General features: G+C 41.0%; 2 protein-coding genes across 2 annotated transcripts in view; both read left to right on the top strand.

The window, feature by feature from the left end:
• Positions 1 to 13: 13 nt before the first annotated feature.
• Positions 14 to 4153, top strand: myd88 (MYD88 innate immune signal transduction adaptor). Its single transcript, XM_044339869.1, has 5 exons — positions 14 to 563; positions 1248 to 1373; positions 2484 to 2661; positions 3192 to 3283; positions 3398 to 4153. The coding sequence occupies exons 1-5, from the start codon at positions 254 to 256 to the stop codon at positions 3550 to 3552; spliced, it is 861 nt and encodes a 286-aa protein (XP_044195804.1). The 5' UTR covers positions 14 to 253; the 3' UTR covers positions 3553 to 4153.
• A 552-nt stretch (positions 4154 to 4705) lies between these two features.
• Positions 4706 to 27444, top strand: part of oxsr1b (oxidative stress responsive kinase 1b) — a 37550-nt gene continuing 14811 nt past the window's right edge. The window contains exons 1-4 of the mRNA XM_044339587.1: positions 4706 to 5246; positions 12197 to 12309; positions 18102 to 18210; positions 24873 to 25014. Of these exons, the coding sequence (XP_044195522.1) occupies positions 5177 to 5246; positions 12197 to 12309; positions 18102 to 18210; positions 24873 to 25014 (434 nt within the window). The 5' untranslated portion in view covers positions 4706 to 5176. The remainder of the gene's footprint in view (positions 5247 to 12196; positions 12310 to 18101; positions 18211 to 24872; positions 25015 to 27444) is intronic.

The following is a 27444-nucleotide window of genomic DNA, read 5'->3' as shown; positions in this document are numbered from 1 at the left end:
AGTCATGTAATTGGAGAACTTTCTGCCCAGTGTTTTCAGGAGGTGGACCCGTAGAACTTCTCCTCCCACGGGTGACGCGGTGGGCAGTAAACATCATTTGACATCACTTCCGTGTTCTCAGGTAGACTGTGGACACTATTGTAACTTGCTATTTTAAACGACGTCGTCTGTTACTATGTCTCCTTTTTTTGTGATTTAACTAAAAAAAAAAAAAGCCCGATCGCTCCAAGAAAGTTTCTGGAAACTTTCGAAAATGTCTGACGCCGATTCAGAAGGTGACATGAGGTCGACTCCTCTCATTGCGCTCAATGTGAGTTTTAGGAAAAAGTTGGGACTTTATCTGAACCCCAGAAATACAGTGGCCGCGGACTGGATGGCTGTTGCAGAGGTCATGGGCTTCTCTTATCTGGAGATCAAAAACTACGAATCTTCAAATAACGCCACCCTGAAGGTTCTGGAGGACTGGCAGGCTCGGTCTTCAGATGCGACGGTGGGAAAGTTGTTGTCAATCCTAAAGGAGGTGGAGAGAAAGGACATCGTGGAAGATCTCCGTCCTTTGATAGGTGCGTTCAAGTAGTTTGGAGTTTGTTTGGGTATATAAATAATGAACACCGACCAGTTACGAAACGAGGCTTGTTTTCGTCGCCCATCCTGTTCATGTGCATCAGGAAATGATTCATAGATAACGGAAGTTAAGTCATTATTGATGTATTATTAAAGCATAGGTTCAAAGTTTTTTAAATCTGTCTTAAAACAACAGTCAGGTGCCCAAATGAACATGGAAACAGGTTTTTATTGCTGCAATCATTCCTCCTGTGCATACTGACCATTAGATCCCTTCATAATGTACTTACAATGTAAATGATGGGGAAGTCCTCCATCTGTGCAAAAATGTATTTAAAAGTTTATCTGAAGCTAATCTGAACCATCAGTCGTTCAAATGAGCCAATTCAAGTAGATATCTTTCAACGTGCTCAACAGGGAAACACAAAGAGGGAATCTAATGCTAAAAATACTGTAAATGTGTCAGATATCCGCTTGATATGACTAACTCAGACTGCTGAAGCCTCATATCAGCTTCAGATCAACTTTCAAATGCATTTTTGCACAAAATGATTGTGGACACGCTGTGGATTTTGTCTCCTATCATTTTCATCATCCACATGCTATAACTTGTCCACAAACTCATTGTGTGCAGACTTACTTATCTTTGTGTGATGTGTATGTAATATTTTTTGTTGCATCAGATGAAGATGTCAGGAGGTATTGGGAGCAACAGAAGAAGAGGAAGGCTGAGCCCCCAGTTCAGGTTCATGAGGTGGACAGCTGTGTCTCTCGTCCCACTGGTATCACCCTGGAGGATGACCCTGAAGGTCAGTATGCTAGACAACACTAGTAGTTTTTTGTTTTTTTTTAAAGATACTGAATAAGAAATACAAGGTAATGCTGGTATAATTACATCACAGCAGAAGCACATGGGTCAGCCCAAGTCAATTCATCATAGGCCTCTTTAACTGAAGACACTTCACAGGTGCAGATAATCACATTAATTACGGCTGAGTTCCATTTAGCTGCTTCGGTTTCAGGGTCCTCGTGTTGTACGTGCTTGCTCTCTGTCACACTGTCACAGCTTTCTGGGACACTTGATTAGAACAGAGCCATTGCTAATGTTATTAGCTGCACCTGTACTATTCCTACTATGACAAGTCAAAATGTCTGCTGTTAAAAATGCCCTTTGCTTCTTTTAACAAGGTTTACGACATTGTTACGAAAGAAAGAGGGGTACTGCTTGCAGGTTACCCAGTCCTTCCAAATCCAGAATATATTCTGTAATTTTGGTCAGAATTAATATGAAATTAAACTTTGTAGCAACGTCAGACGACACTTTGAGCTGTTGAAATGGAATAAATAGGATAAAATAATGTGAATGTTACAAATTATTTATATTAATTATTATATAGCTAAAAGTTGCTTCCAGCTTGTTCTGCATGATTTATATGTGTGTGTGTGTGCACAGCTGTTGTCTATTCAACACCAAGAGAGCAGATTATGAGTATGCATAAATGCATGTTAATTAAAAATAGTAAAAATAATAATAATAACACTAGTTTGGTATTTTAAAAAAAATGAAAGTGTAACTTTGTAATGCAGTTTAAAAGCCAGTATGTTTGCACAAGTCAAACTGCAGATATCTATTTATCTGTGGTAAGGTATCGCACAGTAAAAGCCTAACTTGTCCACTAATCTGACAGGTCATCTCAAGTTTTTCTCACTCATGTTTGCAGCAACCTGCACAGTCTTTTGGTTTCCTTATTATGCTTATGTTGTACTTCTGTGGAATACATTTCATTTCAGTGGAATACTATTTTTTCCTAGTTTATTATATGTACTTGTCCCGACTTGCAAGCTGTTGTGCAGTACTGTCCTTGTAAGACTAAACAAAGTTCTATTATTGAATTTAACTGGAACTGAATTGGATCCAGGTGCTCCTGAACTGTTTGATGCCTTCATCTGCTACTGCGAGAGCGACATTGAGTTTGTCCATGATATGATCCGGGAGTTGGAACAGACGGAGTACAAGCTGAAACTGTGTGTGTTTGACAGAAATGTCCTCCCAGGCTCCTGTGTTTGGACCATCACAAGTGAACTCATTGAGAGGAGGTGGGAAACAAACATATGATAACAATGTTGCTATGTTATGTTGATTTGTTCTTTACTTTATCCAGACAATTTTTCTAAGAAGACACTGATTACATCTAGCCAAGTCTGATGCTTAAACTCAAATTAGTTCAACACAACATGGCAGCCAAAGCAATGATATGGAGCCAGTATATCATATGTAAAATGTTTGATTTCTGTGCTTTTTAAGTATTGATTGCATGCAATACAATTTTGCATTTTGACATATTTCTGATGCAACATAGACTTCTGCTTGCACAGTCATCAAGACTGACGTGGACCAGTTCTTTTTAATATCACACCCAAATATATTTTAATGTCTGTGGGTATATCATTAGTCTTAGTGGATGTCTTAATGGAAAGTTCACTGATAAAAAGAAGTAATTGCAGGAAGCTGTACCCACCTTATTAGTTTCATTTTACATAGAGCAAGAAACCACAGAGCAAGTTTTCTGTGAAAATCTCCCTCACTTTACCACAATTCAATATACCATATGTGACCCTCTGTGCAGGTGCAAGAGGATGGTGGTTGTGATCTCAGATGAATACCTTGACAGTGATGCCTGTGACTTTCAGACCAAGTTTGCTCTCAGCCTCTGTCCTGGTAAGTTAAATCATTCTTACGATAAACAGCTCTATCTTTCTTTTTCTGACATATGTTTGCGTGTACATGTTTCCTAGTTTGTAACTAACCTGTCATCCCTTTTTGCCATTACAGGAGCTCGAAGTAAACGGCTTATCCCAGTGGTGTACAAGTCAATGACAAAACCGTTCCCCAGCATCTTACGCTTCCTCACCAAATGCGACTACACCCGGCCTTGCACGCAGGCCTGGTTCTGGGTACGGCTGGCCAAAGCTCTTTCACTGCCATAATCATGGACCTCCTTAAAATCATGGAGTTAAAAGTTGCCTTATTATTCCATCAAAATGTGTCAGGCAATGCCCAAACATCACAGGTTCAACTTTGTGCTATTTCTTCGTGATCTTCATCCTACTGGTTTCTGAATGTAGTTCTCATTCACTCTGTGTATTTGTTAGTAGAAGCAAGCAGTGTTTGAATGCTACTATACTGTATGAGTTTCCTTTGAAAATGACAGTGATTTCTGAATATTATCATCATGAAACTCAAATTGCAAACACTGCACACAGCTGTTATTATGCCAATCAAATTTCAAGAATACCCTATGTTGTATTTATTGAACGACATTGGTATCTTGTGATTCAGCATGTAGTAAATGCTCTGTAAAAAGCTTTTGCACGGGCCACTTCCTCTTTTGAAACAACTTCTAGATGAGATAAAAGTTTAAGAGGAAGAGATATTGTGATACTTTCGAAAGCTCAGTTTTACTGATTGCTGACATCTGCCTCTCTCACTTTCTCTGTTATCGTGATATCCTCACATTTGATTCTCTATTTTTGTATGTGCTCTTTTTTTATGCCTGTTTAATAAAACGTGAATTTATTCTTCCTTTTATTAAATGGTCTGAGTGAAATATGCTATAAATAAGTTTAATGCAGCATTTACTGGCAGCTTTCTTTTATTTAAAAAGCGTATGTAGTCATGAAAGCGCAGTAATTCTCCAGCAAGTGTCGTGATTGTGCAAATCCCACATGTCATTCCGTTCACCACCAGTGGTGGCGCTACTGAATGCTGTGAAGAGGGAACATTTACATTTTGCAGTTAACATGTTAGCACCCAATCACAAATCAGAGAACGTGGTGCTGTCCAATCACAGGACAGGATGTTCCTGGAGAATTACGCCCCCTTTTCATACGGCTTGATTCGTACTGTTTTTATGCCCTGATTTCAGCCTCGCAGGTAGCACTTCAAAGGCTGTTTAACGCCTTCACGTGCTCTATCAATCAAATTGTTTTGGCTAGGAAAGACTTGGGAGTTATTAGAGTAGGACATGCTAATCTTAGCGAAAGAAACATGTTTTGTCCTCTGCATGACAGGAATGTAATACCTGAAAGACTTGGTAAAGGGTAAAGAGACATATACACAACCACAGCCGGCCATGAAAAGTGTGGCGGAACATAAGCTAATTTGTGCATGTCCTTTTCAACATTTAAACAATCTTTGCAGTATTTAAAATATGTCGACATTATGTATAAATACCTTGAGCTATATGTAAAAGTATTTGGAGACTAACGGTTTAGCTTCTGTCTCGGTCTATGTCTCGCATTGCCTTTAAACGGTAGCTGTAAACCAACCAGTGTATTTCCGTCGTTACTGACAACAGAGCAGTGCGGTCTAACGTGTCACACCCAACATGTCCGATGGGAAGGTCCACATTTGCTCAGTAGGAATGCGGTGGGCGGGGCTGCTAGGCTAGTGTCAAACTTTGGGAATGACAGGAGTGCTGCAGGATTCGCAAAGAAGGGGAAGTGTCGCCCTTGTTGGTGCTGTTTGGACTACTTTGACATCTTTTTACGCACAGTCCTTGGATTCACCACCTTTTTTACAGATAGTACGGCCTCAACAGACTCCTCAGCCATGTCGGAGGACCTGAGCTCCCAACCGTGGTCCATCAACAAAGATGATTATGAGCTACACGAGGTGATTGGTATGTGATCCGTAGCTTGTTAGCTTAACGTATTTGTTAACCGACAGTCTGTGAATTGCTGGCCGTTTGCTCACTAAAAGGGGGGGTTTAATACCGCTAGCATAAGCCCTAACGGCTTTGAAGTATGAAAATGAGCAGAAGGCATCTTCTTTTTTTTGAGCAAGGGTTGAGTTCATCGCGTGTGGTAACCAGGCTATCCTAGCCGGGCGGTGTTTTGACTTGGAGTCAGTGGAATGTTTCAAGGGAGAGCGACTACTCCGTCCGCCGGGGCTATGCCGAAGTAGTAACCGAGCATTATAACGTTACAGACTATTTGCTGGAAATGAACCGCTTTTATTGACCGGTTGGTTATCCGTGTGACCAGCTAGTTCAATAATTGCATTAATATGCTCTAACTAGAGGGAATGCTATGTATAATTTTACATAAATATGAACTACATCGTTAATATGTAGTATATCAGTGTGTGTAGTTAAGACAGAATCCATCCTACACAGTAGAATTGACATTATAAATAACATATTCACAAATTCATCCATTTTTATATAGGAAAGACACATTATTGCGTTGTTAACCTCAAAGAAAAATGTCAGCCTCATAACGTAATCGTACATAAACCATCTTAAATTTATATTGAATGTGTTCACGCCCATTTCCAATTAGCATATACTTCAGCATAGGACTTTTTCCGAAAACACTCTTGTTGCCAATGCAGAGAGCAGAGATTGTACTTCACGGTCCTTCCCAGAGTAGGGTATTGTTTTGAACAGTTTACTGCCTGAATTAATCCAGTTATGCAGAACTCTTTGTAGAGGAGTAATCAGTATTATGGGGTATCAAAGCATGTCACTCACAGAAAACTGGAAAAGTCATTTAACAATTTGCTGGGTAACATCACCAGTAATACTTTGTTTTACCTAGTCTGGGATTTAACCATTTCATAAAGTAGTTGCTTTGTATGTATGCCCAATTTTCTCTTTCCACTCCAGTGTGACACCTTTTCTCTGCAGTGTCAAGCCTCGAGGAGTCCTGAGAATGGCTTTGCAGGTTGGCCGGCCTGAGGAATGGCAGCTTTTACTTGTGAAGTTATGAAATGCCCCACCCCACAAATAGCTGACCCTGTCCTACCTTTGGCTGACTTTGTGAAGAGGCAGAAGGAGAATAAGAAGGAGTGTGTAACATATAAGCAAAGTATTGTCCTCCTAAATCACTTAGTTTGTGCCTCTGGTTTACTTTACCCAAGCGCTGCATGCTTCCTGTAGGGGGAATCTGTGTGTTTATAGAGGGCCCATTCTGCAGGCCCTAAATTAACCTTTTTGTATATTTTTCAAAGAGTTGAATTTAACCCATTTCTACATTTCCCCTTAAATTTCTTGGAAAATTTGAACTGGGGCACCACACAAGATAACGCCCTACAATTTTAGCACACTGAGATAAAGCCCCTCTTGTATAGAAACCAGTTCTGTGGCATTTTCCTACGTAATGTGTCACTCAAATTGTCAACATCGGTTTGAAACTGGTATGGCTATTTCAGGGTCGGACCGCAGCATGTATGCATACTTACTTAACTTAGAGTTGAGACAAGTGATTGATGATGATTATCGACTTATCTTCGGAAATGAATTGCACAGTTAGCCTAGTTTCTCCTCCTTGTTTTATAAATTATTTGTGGTCCTTGAGTGTGAAAGAGTTGGTCGACATTGTACATCATCTAAATTAGCAGAACCCTTTGTGTGAATCTGTGTCCTCGGTTTCCCTGTGAACACAAGTTAAACAAGGAGACTCCTCCTGTTTGGCATCTGTTTCTGTTCATATTAAACCTTGCCAACAGTCCCGTTGAGCACTCTCTCTCTCTCTCCACTCAGACAGTCATTGCTTGATTACTCTACTACCAACACGGCTTTTTAAAAGTCAAATGGTCTCAGTTGGCACAATTTCCTCTTTTAGGTCTACTATTAGATCAGTGGTTTGTTAAAATCAATGTCAGCTTTCCATGTTTTATTAAGGATCTTGTTAAGGTCAAGATAAGGAAAAACTATACACAAGCACACTGATGAACTCTTCCTGTTCTTGTTGTGGAGACTGCGGGATTACATTGAATTGAAACCCCTCTTTTACTCAAGTTACCATCTTGACATTTTCCCTCAGGGTTTCCCTCAACATGCCGCCAGTCTTAACACTGTAGGAATTTAACATGAAAAAGGTACGAGATAGAAGCCTCAGTATTTTGAATTCCCAAACAAATGGCTTGAGTTTTAAAGTTTGTAGTGTGGGCGCACGTTTGGATGGCATGTGCTCGAGCTTGCGCCATCAGTTAGGAGTGGGCTCTTGTGGTGTTTTGGGGTGTGTATTTGGGGGGAGGGCGTGTAAATACAAGTACCAAAGTATTACAGTTTACAGTGTGTATTTGAAAGTTTATATAAATAGATGTTTTAATTTAGATATTTTGCTGATTACAGTGCCAGGTCAGTTGTGTGTCTCTTGATCATTACTTTAGGCATCAACAGGTAGCCACCAGTCAATAATGCAGGCAGGAAGGGGTACTGTATAATGGCTGAGCAAGGCTGCCTACAGCTCTGCTGCTCAGCTGGAAATGGGTGTTCTGAGGATGGCCCTGCACACCCAGCATGCCCAGCAGAGCTATTGTTTTGGTACCCTCTCCATGGAAAAATGACTTGTTATTACATGGTTCATATCCACTCTTTTCACCTCAGTGAGCACTGGATCATACTTAAACCCACAGGAAAAAAAAGTACAGCTTGCACTCTCACTCCGGATCAGACTTTGGGTCATTCGTGTTGGCAAAACTGTATCGGAAACTTTCTGCTCCCACTGTTTGTATCCACCGGCAACCATGTTTCCTCCCTGTTGCATGTCCTGTCCCTCCGATGGTTTTTCGAAAACTAATGATTGGGTTCAAGGGAACTTACCACAACAGCACGCAACCCTCTGCCTCACATTTCTCTCAATTAATGTTCACTTCAAGGTTTCAGCCACGTTAATTCATCTCCAGATATTGGAGGAGTGAGTGCACACAGGGGAGGCCGTGTCCGCTCATGCGATTGCAAGTCATGTGTGACATCTCTCATTGTACCTTTTGAATAATGTGTGGAATGTCAGCCAGGTATGCGGAGGAAATGTAATAAAAAAAATGGCTGACGTCAGGCAGAAAACTGTCCTGGCGAGGGCAGGAAAGACAAGCTGCTGCCACACCGCTGGTCACGACTAATGAAGAGGGGCATTGACACAGCCCCCATGTACTGACCATTAAGACACTAATTCAAGGCCAAGCTAATCTGATAAGATATTATTGTACAGGCACAATGTACCTTTTGCGCTTAATGAACTAGAACAATGAATGTTCTGTCTCGACCTTACTGAGCCCTTTTTGACCAATATTTTCACCTTTTCATCAGGGAAATGATGGCCCCATAATGTGAGGTATCATTTTATTCAGAGTCTGTATCTCATGAGTAACAGTCCATAATGACTCTTTAATGAAACCTTGATATTAAAATGGCCTCTTGGTATTTTCATGGTCTTTAAACAGCTTTAATAAGCATAATGTGGCTGTTTTGTCTGAAGGGAGCCTATTATTCTGTTTATTATACTCCTCTGTGTTTTGCTATCATGCTTATTTATTAGACTTCAGAGAGATGCACTAGAATAGGAGGAATGCAAACATTCTGTGCTCGGATGTCGACTCCCAAAAGAGCAAACATGGTAGCCTAATGAATAATGGCGAGCCCTCACAAGAGTATGGAGGCTTAAACAGTTAAGTCCGTCATGACGAAAAAGCTCTACTCTTGCATGTCGCGTCCACACATTGCAAGTTGTAGTATGATGCCCATAAAGTGTTCAATGTCAGCTGATTTGTTTTGAGGAAACATGCTTACAGAAAACATTGGCTGCTTTTCCAAAGATCATCATTGTTTTGTCAATGTTTTCTCCCTCAGAAAGGTTTTTTTTCACACTGCCTGCAACTTTTTTTCATTGTCTAGAGAGGACGTATCCCTTTACATCTAGCGATTTAACAGATTGCTGTACATTTAATTAAAACTAAATATGAAGAAGGATTTTACATTCTGACAAAAGCCTAATTATCTAAACTGAAATTATGGAGTGAAGCTTAACTTAAAGAATGAAATTTAAATTGAGACAGTAACTGGAGGCCTTGGTATGTGTTAAACTCAGCCACATTAGGGAAAAAAGAATTAGGGGTCAGTACTAGTTTTTGACTAATTAGCGGGATAATTATAGATGTTAATTACTGGAAACAGAAAGGAATGATCTGTGGTATATCTACTGAGAAAAAGCTTTCTTAGGTTTGTAGATGTTTTCTTTAGATGTCTGAGTTTATATCAGAAGGAAAAAAAAAACAAGGAAAAAAGAACATCTCCATAAACTGCACTTACTTAAGTGATATTTATATCCAGGCTTTTTGTAATTACAGTCATCTCAAAATGTTAACAACACTATGAAAAATGAAATAAAACACAAAAAGAAATTACACATGGAAACAAAATGGAAATCACCAAACCAAAAAGCTTACATAACTCTGTCGGCCACGTCAACGCGCCACATCTTCAGCTGGCAGCTGGATCATCTTCATTTGATTTTGCCTAATGTGGTAACTTAATATATAGATTTAATTTAGCCATCCACTTTCAAAACAAGCTAAATCAATTTTTTTTTTCTGTGCAACTGGAAATAAACGATATAGACACAAGAACTTTGGAAGTAGTTTTTTAATTTGTATTTGTAAAAAAGCCGAGTCCTATTTTATCCATAATCTGTTCGTTCATTAATTAATTTACAAAAGAAAGAAGAAAAAAAAACCACCTACTGCTTGATATGCAGCCTTTATGTCTGTGCCAGACGGTTTATTAGATTAGATGTTGGCCTGAGTTTCTGAAAGCCCTGGCACTACTGCAGTGCCTCTCATTTGCTCTTTTGTGTGCTTCCTCACATTCTGATGGTAAGGATAGTGATGATGTCAGTGAGAGTCGCTGTGAGGAGACGTGACATGTGCGGTGTATTTTATTTTGTACCATTTTGTACGACTTGTGTCTGTAATGCCTTATAGTAAAGTCTGTTTTATTACTCTGTGTACATCATAGAGTAATTACCTGATATGCAGCTTTGCTTAGAACCTCAAAGGCCTCATGAAATATTGAATAAACATGTAACTGGATATAAACGGTACGAGACGTGAATGCTCAGCTGGATAACCTTGTGCTCAGCTTGGAAGTGGCAAATAACAAAAAGAGTATCAGGTCTGTATTAACTCAAGGTCCCAACTGGCAGCTAGATTGGGCTTCTGTTGGTCTAAATGGCTCAGAGAGCCTCGGTGCCCTTTGACCTTCCCTGCTGCAAACCCAACAATCTCCTCCTTTTTCCATCCTCTCTACACACCAAGCACACATGCTCTCCATCTTGTCCAGCCACCCCTGACGACTGGCTGTTTGTTTGTGTGGAGGAATTTACACTCCACTGTGTACAGGGCAACTGGCTCCCTGTGGTCCAGCCCAGGCTGAGTGAGCTCCCCATCACTGGCTCACCTCCAGGGGTTTGTTTGGTATTGGTGGAGGTGGAGGTGGTGGTGACGGTGGTGGTGGTGGGGGGCTGGAGGATATATTTACAGCATGTTCAGCCCCTTGGTTTTGAGCAATGGCAGAGCAATCCGCGATTACTTGTCGATAGATGGCACCCACCGCAGCTGTTCGAAGACGTTCAGATATATTTGTGATGATTAAAGTGAACCTAACTGTCAATCTGGCATTGTCAATGTCAGTGGATTATTGGAGAGCAAGCGTTTCTGCTTAATGTCGCGTTGAATGGCTTTATCCTGTATTATTCTCTGCTTTTCTCATATACCCTGAAGTCATAATTATCTAGAATGAAAACAGTTAAATAAAAAGTGGTCACGTCTTGAGGGACAGCTTTACTTTTTAATTAAAATCAGGGAACTGTTTTTTTTTTTTTCTTTAATACGGCCTCCCACCTTTTTTTAAAACCTCCATACAGTGCTGGCTCAATGAAAACTCTAAACAATGAGCACTTTGTTAATATTTGGGCATGGCTAAGATGAGGGTAAAGGAGGTTAGGAAAAGCTTACTGGAGGGTGGACTAACACACTCTTCCACCCACCAAAGCATCTTGCCAGAGGAGAAAGTGCTCCTAGCATCGCTCAGCGTCACGTATACACCGGAGTTCTTGTGGAAACAGCCGCGTGTATGTTTGTGCATGACATTAAATAAGAACATTGAGGGGGCCGTGAAATAACCTCACAGGATACAGGAACAACAGGCGCACCTCTCCTGGGGAGGCTTTTACTGAGACGATTACATGTTATTCAAAAGAAAGATTAGCCCACTGTTGTAGGATTTGAGCTTCAATCAGATTGTAATCTATGTGTTGTTTGCTATTGCATCAAATAGTAGTTGTGGTAGTATAACATAGCATAGATTTCCCACTGTTGCACTGCAGTGTTCTGCAAAAGTCGTAAAAGCATGGAAAACCGTATTGTTTGAGTCAGCTGTGAACAAAATCTTTAAATTGTGCCAAGGATATAAAGTCCAGAAATAAAAGAGACATTTCCAAACTGCATACCTTGGTCCTGTCTGAGATGAGTCCCCAGAGATGTGCTTGGTTTAGCAGAGTCACCAGCCTCAATCAGACCTGCTTCATCAGGCAGGATTTGGAAAAGCTCATTCATAATTGATGACAGTTAAGCTGTACCGAAAAGAAATCGGATGAACTGTCGAAGCAGAACTCTGTTAAACCTTCTTGAACTCGGGAGAACTTTATAGTAATGGATAAAAGTTAGGTTTATTATCCTACAGTCCAGTAGTTTTTGAATGTAGACAGTCTGCACATCCTAAAGATGTGACCATAACCTGGATTGTGTGTGTTTTATGTGCCAAAGCTGGGTTGTTTCTCTCTGTTTTAGGGAGTGGAGCCACCGCAGTGGTTCAAGCAGCCTACTGTATACCACGCAAGGAGAAGGTGGCCATCAAACGCATCAACCTAGAGAAGTGCCAGACTAGTATGGACGAACTCTTGGTAAGACACACACACACAAAAACACACAAACTGCTCATTAAATGCACGTTAAATTGAACATTTTTGTAACCTTGTTACTTTTCATGTGTGATCAAAGGGAACTACTCCCTTCCAGCACGAGATTGCATTTAGGGCTTTGTCTCTGTGGTCTGTACGTGTGGATAGAGTTAGTTCCACCTCTGCTTTTCATTACTGGTTTTCTCCCAGCCCTCTTCCAATCATCCCTGTCACTTCAAACACTATTCTGGTTGTTCTCCGAAGGAAACTCCGCTCACTGCCAGGAAACTATTAGACCACCGTGGGACATCTTCCTGAAGGCTGTATTGTGTCTTCATACCCTCAATGCAATCTTGCTCTGCTGCTCAGCACATCATTTACTGTACGACATGTGGTTTACAATTTAGCTGAAGAGGTGGAAGGATTATATCCCTGTACGTAGAGATGATTATGTGTTCATTTGTGGTTAGTGGTCTTTGAAGATGGTGAAGCTTCTCACACAAAATATGTATTTGTCAAACCATCTATTTAATTTGTGGGTTACTTTACAGAAGTATGAGAATTAGAATTATATTTTGAATGAAAAGATTAGAAGATGTCACACTATGTTTAGGCACATTCAAGGGCAAAATTTGTGTGTTAACTGTCAGTTAGCCTTATGATCCAGAGCATCCACAGATACTAGACCTCAGTTTTTGGTCTGACACTGTTAAATGAACTGTTATTAACTTAGCCCAGAGGCGTGATTGATGGATTTTTCCAGTCTTCTCTCGTAGTTCCATCCAAAAGTCTGTGAAAGTAACCTGTAGGCAATAAATATTGTGTAAACTTATATGTGTCCATGAAAGATTATGGCTAGCGATCACTGGCAGGTTTCTCATTCTCATTACTCGCTGGCAAACTGAGGAGGAACCCTTCCCCACCCAACCCCCCAACTTCTGGAGGATGAATCAGGGGAATGTTGCTCCCGGATTCTCAGAGCAGGCGGTCACATGGAATACAGCGAGGTCAGATTTCCTGCCTGTGGTTTCCCTCCCCACCCAACCTCCCCCCAAGCCTGCTGGGTGCCCGGTTAAATGGCGAGGAAGCATTAAATTGAACCCAGATTGCCTTTTTTTTTTTTTTTTTTTCCTTTTTTTTTTTTTAAAGAAGCAGCTTTGAAAGAGGTTGCCACAAGTTTTTAAAGAAGCCTGCAGGTCTTTAACCTTTTTACTGTGAAATACTTGAATGTCAGAAAAGCAATAATCTGTCATGTCTACGTGTCTCCATATGCTGTGGTATGTTGTAGTTATTCCTGGCACAGTGATTTGATGGACAGGCGCTTTTGAGGTACTGGAAAGCTGGATCAGATGAAGAGGCGGTTTGTTTACAATTTGAGCATGGTGCAGTTGGAATATCCTCTTGCATAATTACAGCTATTGCTTTTACTTGTTTATTAAAAATTATGATCAACTATATTGTCTATAAAGTGTTTCTGTGGCAATGGATGGTTTACTATATAGCACAAATCCATTTTTGGCTTTGAAATACCTTAAAATACCTTGAGTTTTCTCAGGGTGACCTGAGAAACATATTGAGTTTGGAGGTTAAAATAGTTATTTCTGGGATAGCAGGTTTGAATTGAGCTCAATCGAGTGATTCAGAGACATATTTGTATCCTTGGCATTAAGTTTACCTTTTAACAATGAAGGCCCATCAATTGCAGGTTGGCAGCTTCTCCATTCCTCAATAGCTTTGCATTTGGGTGCGCGCTGTTGAGTGATTGGGTCACAGTGAGTGTGTGTTAGGCTCTGAGCAACCGATAGTGACGCAACATTGCTTCTATAGTGGCTTCTCTGTGTGTCTGCCATCAGTGTGATTCTGTGGCACCAGTTTGTGACCCAGCACTGTATTCAAATCGTAACAATAGGTCATTTATTTATTTTTTTTGCTCAGTTTCAAGGTTCTTAGACACGCCAAAATGCTGAAAAGATCAGACCTAATGTAGAAAAATACAAAATGTCACAGATGAGTGTTATTTCCTGGAGAATCTATGTTGACAGATCATTTGTTGGCTACACCTACTCAAAAGAACTTTGGCTCAGATTCTGCATGAGGTCAACGTACATTTATAGACCCATCACAAGATGGAATAGGTCAGTTTCAGTTCTATTTATTAGATGAGCAAATGTTACATCACTCATGTTCCAAAGAAATTGCATTTGAGGAGTATCTAGCTTCCCCTGTTTTACCAATTTCTGGTGAACATGTGACTACGGGATAGCGTGTAATGTCAAGGAGATATCAGTCACAAGCTACTGACTGTATGAACCAATGCTATAAGGGAAAGTTTGAAAGGTGTGGTCTGATGATGTTATTGATTTGAGTTTTTAACCTATGGTCTGCTTGCTGATCCTCCTGTTAATCTGTGCTTTTTATCCTGGACATAAGTTTGAGATATGGACATGATTAATATGTAAATCTTAAGTTTAATAAATGCCAAACTAACTCATGCAAATGTAGAGAATATTATGGTAATGGTATGCAACTTATAAATGTAACACAGATGGTCATTATCACAATTCACTTGACAATGATGTCCTACACAGGTCAGCATATGCACTTCTTCTTATGTATATTTGAAATTCAAATTTAATGAGCAAAGTATTGGTGCTGTGTGCCTTGGATCATACTGTGGCCTTGGAAAATAAAACCATTTGTGATGCAGGTGGTTTTGTGAGGTGTCTGTGGTGATTTGCAGGTCGGATTAATTGAATAAATCTGCTTCGGTTTAGGATGAGATCATTGCAACACCCACAACCGTACACAAAGACCACAAGAGCTAATTCCCTTTATCAGTTCATAGTTCTCTTTCTAAAATGATTAGTAAACAGGAAGTTAATCGAATACAATTTTGACAATTATTAATTGTATGTAAAGTCATTTATTAAGTAGAACCACCAAATATTTGATGATTTGAAGACATCACATTGGGATCAGGAAACTAGGAAATTAAATGAGAAATGTTTCATTGAAGAGATGACACTGTGTTTTAGGATTGGTATATGCTGATGTCCTGATCAAAGTGTTTTTCTCAGTGGTTTCCCTGACTGGTTGGACGAGCTTTATCTCTTAATAAAGATCTCCATGTAGCTTATGTTAGGACTGAGGAAGTATTTTACCCATCTGTTCCACATGCTTGCATCAGTGACTAATAAGTTCACACAAGAGACGTTACATAAACTACATGCATGATGTACCTTTACAGGAATGAGTGTGACAGATGCTGCGCAGCAGTTGCCGGTGTCATCATGCATGAATACTTAAAAATGTGTTTACTTTCCAGTCAGCATTGAGACGTCTGCAAAATATTTTCACAGAGGAAAATTTCCTCAAATGTCAAAGGTTACACGTTGGAGGCTGCACAGATAGAAGTAGTGTAAAAGGTTTTGAGCCATGAGAACATCTCCAGTATCGTTGCTGCAGCATAGGTTTACAGTGACCTAATCCCCACAACAAAGAGTCTCTCTGATTCTCACATTGTCTGCTGGAAAAGATGGGAAAACCTGCCAGCTGCCAGACCACGATATCCTCCCTGTTATCCCATTGTTTTTCTTCTCTGGGGTTACCCTGGCCCGCAGAGCTGTGGTGACCTGCCTCTTCCACTGTGCTGAGAACAGAGGGGGGGTGTTCTGCTCAACTGAAGCCAGTTAACAGCCAACAGGCTATATCATTTATTGTTCTCTCTCAGCCTGTAGTATCTAGAGAAAGAATGATAGCCGAGGCAACTGACAGAGCTTGTCATCTGGCCCGACAGACTGGAAGTTATTAGACTGCTTGATAATGAAAAACAGCTTTGGTTCAAAAGCAGACTGGTATGTGGGCTCACCTGTTGGTCAAAAGACTGTTGTTGGTCAAGCTGAACCTTGTGCACTGAAGATTTCTCAGGTTCTTTCTGACAATCCACAGGACAACTGTCCTCTGTGGATTTGTGTGTATTTAAACATGTCTATACCTGTCACGGGCCAGTGGGTTTGTTTCATGCACAATCTGTATCCACCCTTATTATGACTCAGTTCACGTCCTTCTTCCCTTTTTGTCAAGTGCTTTCTAATGGCATCATGATGTCACCTGCCTGCCCTAGCCTCTCTTGGCGGAGGCGCTCACTGAAGGCCACAGGCTCAATAGTGATGACTCTGCTGCTGGTAATGCACATTGTGTTAGCTAAGCATTTATGCTAATGGAACATTAGGCTTTGATTGCTTGCTGTCTGACCCAGAAGCGTCTATTGATTGATCACTTTTATCAAATGTTTTCAGGTTGAGTTTTAAGGTTTCTCAGTTGACAGGCTTGTGGTTCACCAGTCATGGTATGACATTCAATAGCTGTATTAAATAATGCTTAAATATTGGGGAATAGGCTTGTTTGTGGGGAAACCTGCAATCAAATGAGATAGCCGATATCGATTTCACCTCTGTGCAACCACCACAGATATGCTTAGTATCAAGAAAAGGGGGGATGGCTGGCTTTGCTCCATCAAAAGTAAAGAAAAGAAAAAAATAATAAGCTTCTGTTTGCCAAAGTATTCCTTTAAATGTAAAAAATAATATTCTCATGAAACATTGCTATCGTAAAATATACTCCCATGTCATTCATGATTAGATTTGTCATTCATGATTTTATGCTTTACTTTGTCAAACATGATAGTAAACTCATTATCTTTTGGTTTTTGTTTGTCGGGGGGACAAAACAAGACATATGAAGACGTCACAGTTGACTCTGGGAAACTATAACGGGCATTTTTCACTATTTTCTGACAATTTACAGACAAAATGATTAATCAACAAAATAATTGGCATATCAGTCGATAATGAAAATAATAGTTGTAGCTCTGTTGTTACTGATCATTTCAAAACTTATTTACAGTATTATTCTTGAATAGTTCTGGTTGTATTGCTGTCCTAATATTCCTCACATCTCACTTCAGGTAGCTCCTTAGCAGTCATATGCCTAACGATTTCAGCAAGTACAGAGGTGCTGTGGTTTAGCTGAACTCCAGTAACAGGTTCAGACATTTGTCAAGTATTCAAGTGCCACAAAACAAGCAAAACCACTGTGATTCAGCGGTCCCACCTCTGACGCCAGCTAGATCTTTTTTCTTAGGAAGCTTGTCTATCCTCAAATGACTTTGGGACTGGTGCTGAAGTGATGGATTAGACCTCTGTGCCAGCATTACCTCAGCGTCGCTTGCTTTCCAAACACACACACACACACAAACACAAAGAAAGAGAGCTTTGCAGCTGTATAAAGGGCTGAGCAACGGCTGTTTTTTTTCACTTCTACATGGATATGCATTATATTAACCTAGCCTATTTCTCTCCCGACTACTGACGTCATTAAGTATTGCACTAAATTTCAAAAATAGCTGCAGCATCAAAGGCATAGGCATTTATTGTGACCACATTCAGTTGATTTCCTCCCGGCTGTTCCACACCTTTAGTGGGGGGCAAATAAGAATAATAAACTAGTAGGTACTATGTGTGTCTGGGATGAAAATATAAAGAAGATTTCTGTTAGCTTGTTTATTTCAGCACCATGGTTATTTGATGCCTCAGCAATAGGATTAATGAATAACAATAATAATTAACAACATCACATTGGCTCTGATATGAAAACTCAACCAATCTCCAACCAAATGATGATGTGGAGTGTTTACAGATTACATCAGCTTCATTGTGTTAATGGCAAATGAGTCGTGAAAACTGCCCTCTCTCTAGTCAAGCATTTAAGTCTCATTTCGTGTTTTCCTCCAACAGAAAGAGATTCAGGCCATGAGCCAATGCCACCACCCAAACATCGTGTCTTACTACACCTCATTCGTGGTGAAGGACGAGCTGTGGCTGGTCATGAAGCTGCTCAGTGGCGGTAAGTACATTTCTTCCTCCATCATCTGTCCAGTCTCTTATTACACTCAACTCCTACCTTTTAATCTGAATGTTTAGATCTCGTTCATATAAATAAACTGGAAGTATACGGCTGGTCTTAAGTCATATCAAGGAGGCCCAGAAATTTTTGGCAGTGCCCTCGTGATGATGAGAGAGGGACAGTATGAAGAGTAGGGCTAGTTGCTGCTGGTGATGTTAACTGTGATTGTAGGGAATGTGACAGCACTGATCCTCATTGTGTCCCCCGTGAGCTGCAGCTCTTTCCGGCTTTAACTCAGTACCGTGCAGAAGCTAATGACAGAGCAGAGGTAATAACAGCCCGCAGGCCGGCGTCATGGCATCCATGTGGCAGAGCCGCAATTAACTAGTGAGAGGAGCACGAGGAGGAGGCCACCATGGAGAAAAAGTCCTCAAAATGCAACAATTGCATCTGCTTCTGATTACATTGTTGCTTTTAGTTTCCCCAGGAACATATAAAATCAATTAGCATCTTACTGAAGTTACTAATAGTAACTATCGGAGTATTTGTGGCTCTGGATGAACCTGTGAGCTCTACAGGAAGAAGTGCTTTTACAGCAGACATGTGGGAGCAAATATTTGTCAAGCAAGAAACAGAGGGCTCCTCTAACTCAGAGGTGACGACAGCATGATGAGAGTCATCTATTTACAAAGAGGCAAGAAATTGCCACTCGTCTCTCTATTAATCCTGCTTTCAGTCTCACACACTCAATTATACAAGTACAAGTGTACACAGATACATGTGCACACTAAACATTTACACTCTGTCTCTACCCTTGTTCCCCTCTGGCCCCCAGTATACAAGGTCCCACTGTAATGGATAGTGCCCAGGTGGCATGCCTGGCTCCCTCGGATACACTCGAGTCATGAGCCGCTTGGCAGCCGACTCGCAGCTGGGCCCGAGGCACAGTGCCCGCCAAGCGACGCCTGAGCAGACGGCCAGCCTCACAGCAGGAGCAGACACCACTTAAGATGGCCTCTCGCGTTCCCCTTATCCCGGTTGAACAGAGGCTCTTGATGTGGAGTTTTATTGTGCAGAGTAATTAAATGATGGCCATAGTGATGTCTGCCATGGAGACGGAGCTCAAATGAGGTCGGGTTTATAGACCATCACTCCACAGGGCAGAGCATACCAGCCCCAAGGAAAGCCAACTCCTGTCTGCTCCTCTGGCTTGATGGAGCGTAAGAAACCCCCCTCCGACTTTCCCCTGTCTTCTGGCTTCTGCTGTTGAAAGACTGACAACAGCTTGACCGTTTTCCAATTCTTAGTGGTATGTCACTGTCGGCTATTGGTATGCCAGTGCACTTATAGATGGTATGTCATATGTTACATTGGCAGACACCACTGTTCACTCACTAGCAGAGTAAAGTACACCCTGTTCCCCAGGGCGTACTTCAGCAGTTGCCAAGGGGTATGTGGAAAGATTGTGGAGTTGCTAAGCTAATTTTAATATATATATATCTATATCTATATATAGATATAGATATATATATGAATTATGATTTGGTAGAAATTAAATTCATCCACATATTTGTCTTTAGGAGATAAATAAATAGGATTACAAATTGGTGTGAGGCTAATATTTAATGTATTTATTGTCACTGTAATCAATAAACTACCAGCTACAACAGGCCGACTGCACAGGACACACTTCCCGCTGCCCTCTTCAACTGTAACACCACGTGATTCAATTTAGAGTTTGTGAAAACTAGCTAGCAAGCGAGCAGATGCGTCAAAATAGGAAGGTAAAAGTAATGGATATATTGGTTGAAACATCCGGCTTCTGACACTCCCAAATAGTAGAAGTTTGAATGCCAACCTGAACAAACCCACTGAAAAAGAAAGTGGGAACACTAGCCTTCGACAATTCAAGGATCACTATGTCTTGTATAAGAAAATTATTGTAGCAGATATCCATTTTTTATATAATTGATGGTGTGAAAGGACATCTATATTAAAACTGAATCAAATACACACATTTGGAACATGACAAGTGGTGTCAATTAGACATTATTAAACTCTTTAACCACTTTTTCAAAATTGTAAAGTAATGGTTTTTAGGTGTAATCCAGATCCCAGTACAGCATTCTAGACCATGTTGTATTTTTTTACCCAGAAAAGCAAAACTCCAAAAGGCCTTATCTTTGCAGAGACTGCCCTCCTCTCTGGCAAAGCCATTCAAGGTCAAACCAGTAGACCTGAGCTCTGAGGTAGGTACGCTGAAGGCACAGGGCTTTTCAGGAAATTACTGTCCGGAATGTGACATGTGAACAACTGTTTCGTTGCGGTGCCGCATAACCTGTCACTTACCGAATTCACATTGGAGAGACATCAACTGAAAACCCACAGGGACAGAATATGAGTCATGCTAAAGCAAGCAGAGGAATGTGTTCCCAGGAGATTAATGTGAAGCCTTTTACTGACCTACAATCACTGCTGCAGAGCTCAATTGGATGCCATTCAGAGTGGAAACCAGCTAAAAGAGGATTGTCATTGACTGTTTGAATCTGTTTGACTTTTTCAAGTTTGGGGGCCACAATGTGGCCCTCAACTGTCAACAAAATGCAGACAGAGATTTGATTAGGACTCCATGCTGGTTTATGTCATTAAAGGGGACCTATTATGCTTTTCCTTTTTTCAGTCATATACATAATGTTACAATGTTGGATGTTCATATTAAACATGGCCAAAGTGTCAATGACGTAAACGTATGTTGAAATTATCCCTCTGAGCAAAAAGCACCGGCTTCAGACTGCTCTGAACGCTTGGTTTCCAATGTTTTTTCTACTTTCAGCCCAAGCCGATGTCGGCTCATGACAGATTTCTTGTATATGTTCTTGTATGTGTGGTCATCTGCTCCACACACAGCGCACAAGTTCACTCCTCCGCTCCACTAACTTTATGGCATTTTTCCATGATTTTGCGGGTGTTCACGCTGAGCCATGACTCAAGTCAACCTGGCACGCCGTGAGTGTTTTTCCGTCACACAGCACGGCAAAGTAAAATAAGTTGTTTGCCTGTTACAGATGTGCTGGTCATCTGCAGCTCTTCATCAAACATCATCATCACTGTGGCTGTTTCTGCTTGTACTCTTCCTCCCTGCATTATTTCTAACTGATCTGCTGAACAAAGAGCTCCAAATATCTCCGTAGGTTGTTGTGTCGACCGGTTTTTAGCACAGCTATCAAAATTCTCCTAATTTGGTGAGAAAGACATTTCATTTCCTGTAAATTCTTCACAATAAAATTTCTCTTGTTATTTAGTCATCATAATACATTTTTAATACACTTTAAATATGAAGCAGTAAAGCAGGAAATGTTAGGTTTGCATCGGCGGTAACTTAACGCAATTCTGATACGGCTGCCCCTTAGCAGGCTTTCCAGAAAGCTGGCCAATCAGAACAGTGTGGGCTCATTGGGAAGGGGGCCTTAAAGAGACTAAAACTGCCTGTTAACAGACAGAGGCTGAACTGAGGGGCTGCATAAAGGGCCAGTATATGATTTAGTTTTTTGAACTGTAAATCATGCAAAGCTACTCTGGTGGAGTGCCGGATAAAAATATAGAGCTGGAAATGAGCATAATACATCCCCTTTAAAAATCTCCTTAGTTTACTTCTGTTTCATACTCTTCTCCTTGTAAAATTGTGGAACCTATAAAATGCTTTGATGGAGGCTTCCCTCAGACTGAGCCAACGATCCTCTCTCCTACACCTTATTTCTACACCACCCACGCCTCTACCACAGCCCCTCCCGTGCCCCACCCTCCCTCCCTCTCCTCCTCCTCCTGCAACTTCGCTTGGCATTCCCCATCGGCCTTTAGCACAGTTGGCACCCGCTCTCATCCCCTCGGTTCACCCCCCTTCTCTCTCCCTACTCTCTCATCCTCTCCCTCAGTCTCAAACCTCATGCTCTGACCAAGAGAATGGAGGGGATGATGTTGCTTGGTGAAGTAGAGTTAAGTGGAGTTATCTTAAAGTGCCAGCTTTTAGACCTTCACAGTTTTTGTGTGCAATCCGAAGAAGGGGAGAGATTTAGCTAATCCAGCATGTAACTGAAATGATGATTTAAAAATTTCCTTTGCTTTTGCAAGCTCTACAGTGCACTTCACTCCACTGTCAAGACTTAATATATTCCCTGTCATTTGTATAAAATCTTCCTCTGAGGGCTTGGACATGCCAACAGGTGTCATTTGTCTTGGAAGCCACAGTCTCTCCCATGCAAAATGAACCTTCAGATTGTTCACTTGTAAGTCAGCGTGTTAAAACAGACTAATGAGGCACGAAGAGTTCAATCAGTTGAATTTGAAAGCAGCTGACAAGGCTGGCATTTAGTGATCCTCCAAAGCCTACATTCATGCTGTGTGTGTGCACTTAAAAATCCCCTTCAAAAAAGTGCCACCTCAGCTTAAAGTAAGCCTGTCAATCTGCAGTATTCTCTGGAAAAGCGTTAACTACACACTATTTGTTTGTCTTGCTTCCTTAATTTATCTTTGCCAACTTTTTCTGTTCCTTTAATTCTGTTTAGCTAAAGCAGAGCTGTAACTAAGTAACCTGAATGAGCAAGGACCTTGTCTAACACATTAACTTCTAGGTCATTTTCTCATGTAATCACACCTTCATTTGTTGGCTCATGAGGACTTTCCCTCACTTGAATGTGGCTCCTGTTTATGCCCTCCTTCCCTATGCACCTTCCTCATTGTCACCTGTCACTTCTTGTCACTTCCTCTCCTCCCTCCAGTCGTTTCAGACAAGAAGATGAACATCAGACCGAGCGCAAACGCATTGAGAGTGGAGGGGAACCGTGTGTGGAGAACAGAGGAGAAAGAAAAAATCAGTCTGCCTTTTCTCGCTGAGCTTCAAAGAGTTGTCACATCACAGAAGCGAGGCTGCACTCTTCTTACACTCTCCTCTTGCTTCTTGCCATTTTCGCTCGCTCACACGCTCACATATACATCCGCTATCTCGTACACTCTGACACACATCTAGGTTGCTCTTCCTGCCTTCCTCATCTGTCCTCTCTTTGAATGGGTTTGTCTCTTTTCCTCACTGCTGAATCACATTTTCTGCCACGCACTGTCACCGCACGAGGAACCCGTTGAACTCTCTCCCTCCCTCTCTCTTCTTACTCTGCCTCTCGCTGTCTCGCTGTGTCTAAGACTCTCTGCAACAACACTGTCTAGTCTCAGGTGGCCCGTCATCTCTGGCTCCTCTGGGTAATGCAGTGAGAGCTGGAGTGAGTGCTGCAGTCGAGAACATCATGGAGTGATTGAGCAAATAAATATCTTTGCACCCCTAGCTGGGTACAGTTGCGAAAAACACAATCAGTTTGGTCCTGGAATTGTGTCATGGACAGTGTTTCGGGACCTTGAAAAGGCCATTTCCAGCTTTTGTTTGCAAGTGCTGCTCAGTGTGTGTGTGTGTGTGTGTGTGTGTGTGTGTGTGTGTGGAGAGGGAGGGACAGATAGACAGTGTGTCAGTGTGATGTTTGTGTTTGTGTATCACTGCAGCACAATACAGCTTGTCAGGCAAGTGGCATTCTTTTTGCTTCTCTGCTTTGTCCCCGTTCACCAGTGTCGCCCAATTTTCTGTCATACCGAATACAAATACTTTTGCAACCTCTTTTCAGAGAGATGCTCTTTATTCTGTGGAAAGTCGCACAAAGGAAATCGTACACTCACAGCAGTCTGACTTTTCATCCAGAGGGCTCCTTTTATGCAGCAGGAGCCAGGCTGAGAGAGGCATGATGACCTGTCTTTTTGGTCTTAACTGGGCCAGGTCAGTGAGCAGAGCGACACTGGCTCTCCATTCAACCGAGGCGCATAAAGACAGACAACAGCTTGACTTATAACCTCAAATGTCCATAACCTGCAGTCGCTCCCCACTCTTCCAAAGTAATTAAAGGGAGATGCACTCTAAAATTTCATTCTTATTTCTAATACTGAAGTGCTCAGTTCAAATTAACAAATTAACTGCAGAGACTGTGATGATGATGTCATCTAGAGTCAAATCCTGGTGCTGCTCTGTAGACAGCAAATAATTAAATGACTCTGACAGTAGCCATGGTGATTTTAACTGAACACATTTTCTGATTACCAGCTGTGAGCTCTGCATTCAAATCAAAGTTATTTGGATGGAGAACCTCAAACAAAAATGGTATGATGTCATGGAGATGTTTATGTTTTAAGGGCTTTGTCTTAATGCAGCTAAATCATTTGTTTTTTCTTTCAATACTAGAACTGAAGAAAATGTGTTTGTGTACCCATAATTTAATTTGTCCAAACATTTTAAGATTATACACAAATTATCTTGACTGATTGTCTGCCAATCCACCAGGAAGTATGTGTTTTCATAAATAAGTTTCGGTTTAGAGCAAGCTTAGCAAATGATAAAGGCTAGCCTGAGGTGACTTTCTCATAGATGCAGGAGCTTGATTATCTATCAAGACCAGAAACAAGACTTTTTTTGCACCCAGTGATTTCCAAAGAGGTCAGCTGCTGGACAGTTTTTTTTTTATCCTTAGACATTGTGGTTGACAATAACAAATGTAGTTTTCAACAAAGAGAACTGAAGCATGAAATTGTAGCCTAGCCTTTTTATCAACCGCTGTCCTGTGTTTGGTTGTCAGGCTCAGTGCTGGACGTCATCAAGCATATCATCTCGCGAGGCGAGCACAAGACAGGCGTCCTGGATGAAGCCAGCATAGCCACCGTGTTGAAAGACGTGCTTGAGGGCCTGGAGTACCTCCACAAGAACGGACAGATCCACAGGTAACAAGAATCATGCCCCTCCACACTGATACTGTAATAAAACTGACACATGACTTTTCTTCACTACTAAATACAGAGGCTTTATTGGACTTCACCTTGAGGGTTTATGGTGCAGAAATATTTTACCTCCCCCCCCGACTTCCTCCTTTCTGCTGCTTTTGTCATAGATGTCATACTAATACTATGTCGCCCTCCTCTGCATTTATATGAACACAGTCATTCAAATACAAAACGTTACGCAAACTTAATACTGATTAACTTGACCACAGCTTCCCACAATAAAACAGATTACTGTGTGTAAGATGAATTTCAGATTACATTTTCATTTTAATGAATAAAACATTTGCTTGAGTCAACCATAATTTAATGCATTAAAATACACTAATACCCAATATGAATAGTCTATTAATCAATAAGATGCCTTAACATGCATAGTTTTATTATTGTACTTATTAGCATAAATTGTATATATATCATCATAGGATTGTATCATTATACACCCCCTATCATTATTGTACTCTTTCATTCGTCAGTGATTTTCCGTCATAGTCAAAACATTCAGTGAAACATTCAGTGGCATCCTCTGCAACTTAATTCATGGTATTAATCTATGGTTTATTGCAAAGTGCAATACGTGGGAGTGATTGTATTCCTCATCAGATCAAATGCATGACTGTACCATGGAAATGGCATTTTGCAGACAGCCACATTAACTCTTAAAGTCCACTGGAATCTGTATAGTGATGAGGCAGTATACTTACCCAATGGGACAGCGACAAGTGTTCGAGAAGAAGAGGCAGAAATCAGAGGGTCACGTGGTATGCCCACCCGAGATGGTCACATAGGAGAAGAGGGACTGAGACACTTCCAAAAAACTCTCAGAAAAATATGATATTATTGTTTAATTTCATTTGTCTCTCAAAAAAGTCTCGTAACCTGTCTCAAAATCAGTGAACTAGAGGGTCAAGGGGCAAGATTTGGATGCCTTTCTCAAATTCTCTATTACATGGGAGCCTGGAAATAAAAGCAGTGGACTGGTACGAAGCTGACAGAATGACAGATCTAGACTGAGACACATCATCCTTCGGTTTCTGCGAAATAAGGTAAAATCTGCGGTGCTGGCAGCAGCAAGAAAAAAAAAAAGCAGGTGATATAGAGAAACGCTAGGATCTTCTTTTTCCAAGACTACACCCAGGATATACAGGAGAAATGCAGGAAGTATGATGAGGTGAGGCGGATGCTGCAGAAACACAAGATTGAATATGCTCTGCAATACCCGGATATAATGACCTTCACATTGAACAAGCAGCAATACGAAATAGCGCTCGCCTTACGAAAGAATAAGAATATAGTTGGAATACAAGCAGGTCAGGAAGAACATAAACTTTTCTTGTATGCTGATGACATTTTGTTGGTCTCTAGTAACCCTGAAACAGCAGCATCAGAGATTAATTTAGTAATAGAATCTTTTTCTGAGATATCGGGATATACTTAACAATCAATTGGACAGAATCAGAAGCCATGCCACTATCTAAATTATGCCCTCCATTAATTAGAGACATATGGCTGTTTAGATGGAAGCCATATGGCCTGACATATCTGAGGATTAAACTAACACTGGGTCTGAATAAGATTATGGAATCCAATATATTTCCTATCATTCAAAATAATCAAGCTATGTAAGAGAACTGGACTAAAATGACAAACCAGAATTTTGGAGATTCTTACAAATAAGGCACTGTATATTGGCCAATGTAAAATCTAAACTAAATCAACAAATTGGGATTCAGAGTTATTCCATACAAAAAGGGGAGTGCCTCAATATTTTATGAGTATATTAAGGATGCACACCCACCATGATTAGAAGGCCTAAAAATGCGTTGGGGGGAAAAAGATGTTGGGGAGGAGAATTATGAATTATGCTTTTATGGCTTACCACTAAAGAATCAGTCTGCTCACTTTCTACCCTATCTTGCATCCAGTTTTAAAGTGAGAAGCACTTAGCCACACCTGTATGATACAAGCCTCCACAGCGTGTTTTAATAAGGCTCCAACAACTTAAACACAAAAAAACTGTTGCAAGAAATCTGTCAGTAGACTACCACTTCCAGGCTGATAATCTTTAAAGAGTTACTGTATGAATATGCATCAGTGGAATGTGTCAATGGCAGATTTGCATGCCACAAGAAATGTGATCCCGAAAGCTCTGCTCTAAGCCAGTTCAAGACCCGGCTAAGTCCCTGCACTCAAGCTGTTACAATAAACTCAGTCGACACACCGGCTGTAGAAACCATCACACTACCTCCTCTGTATTTAATATTCATCACTCACTTTTTCATACGTCACCTCCCGCTGGCAAACGCATAGCACGGGACAGGCTACATGTGTAAATAATGCATAGCTTTTAGGCTTGGTTAAGTGCTCGGCAGC

Source organism: Thunnus albacares, chromosome 21 (assembly GCF_914725855.1).
Source record: "Thunnus albacares chromosome 21, fThuAlb1.1, whole genome shotgun sequence".
NCBI classification, from domain to species: Eukaryota; Metazoa; Chordata; class Actinopteri; order Scombriformes; family Scombridae; genus Thunnus; species Thunnus albacares.
This window is presented reverse-complemented; position numbering and strand designations above follow the sequence as displayed.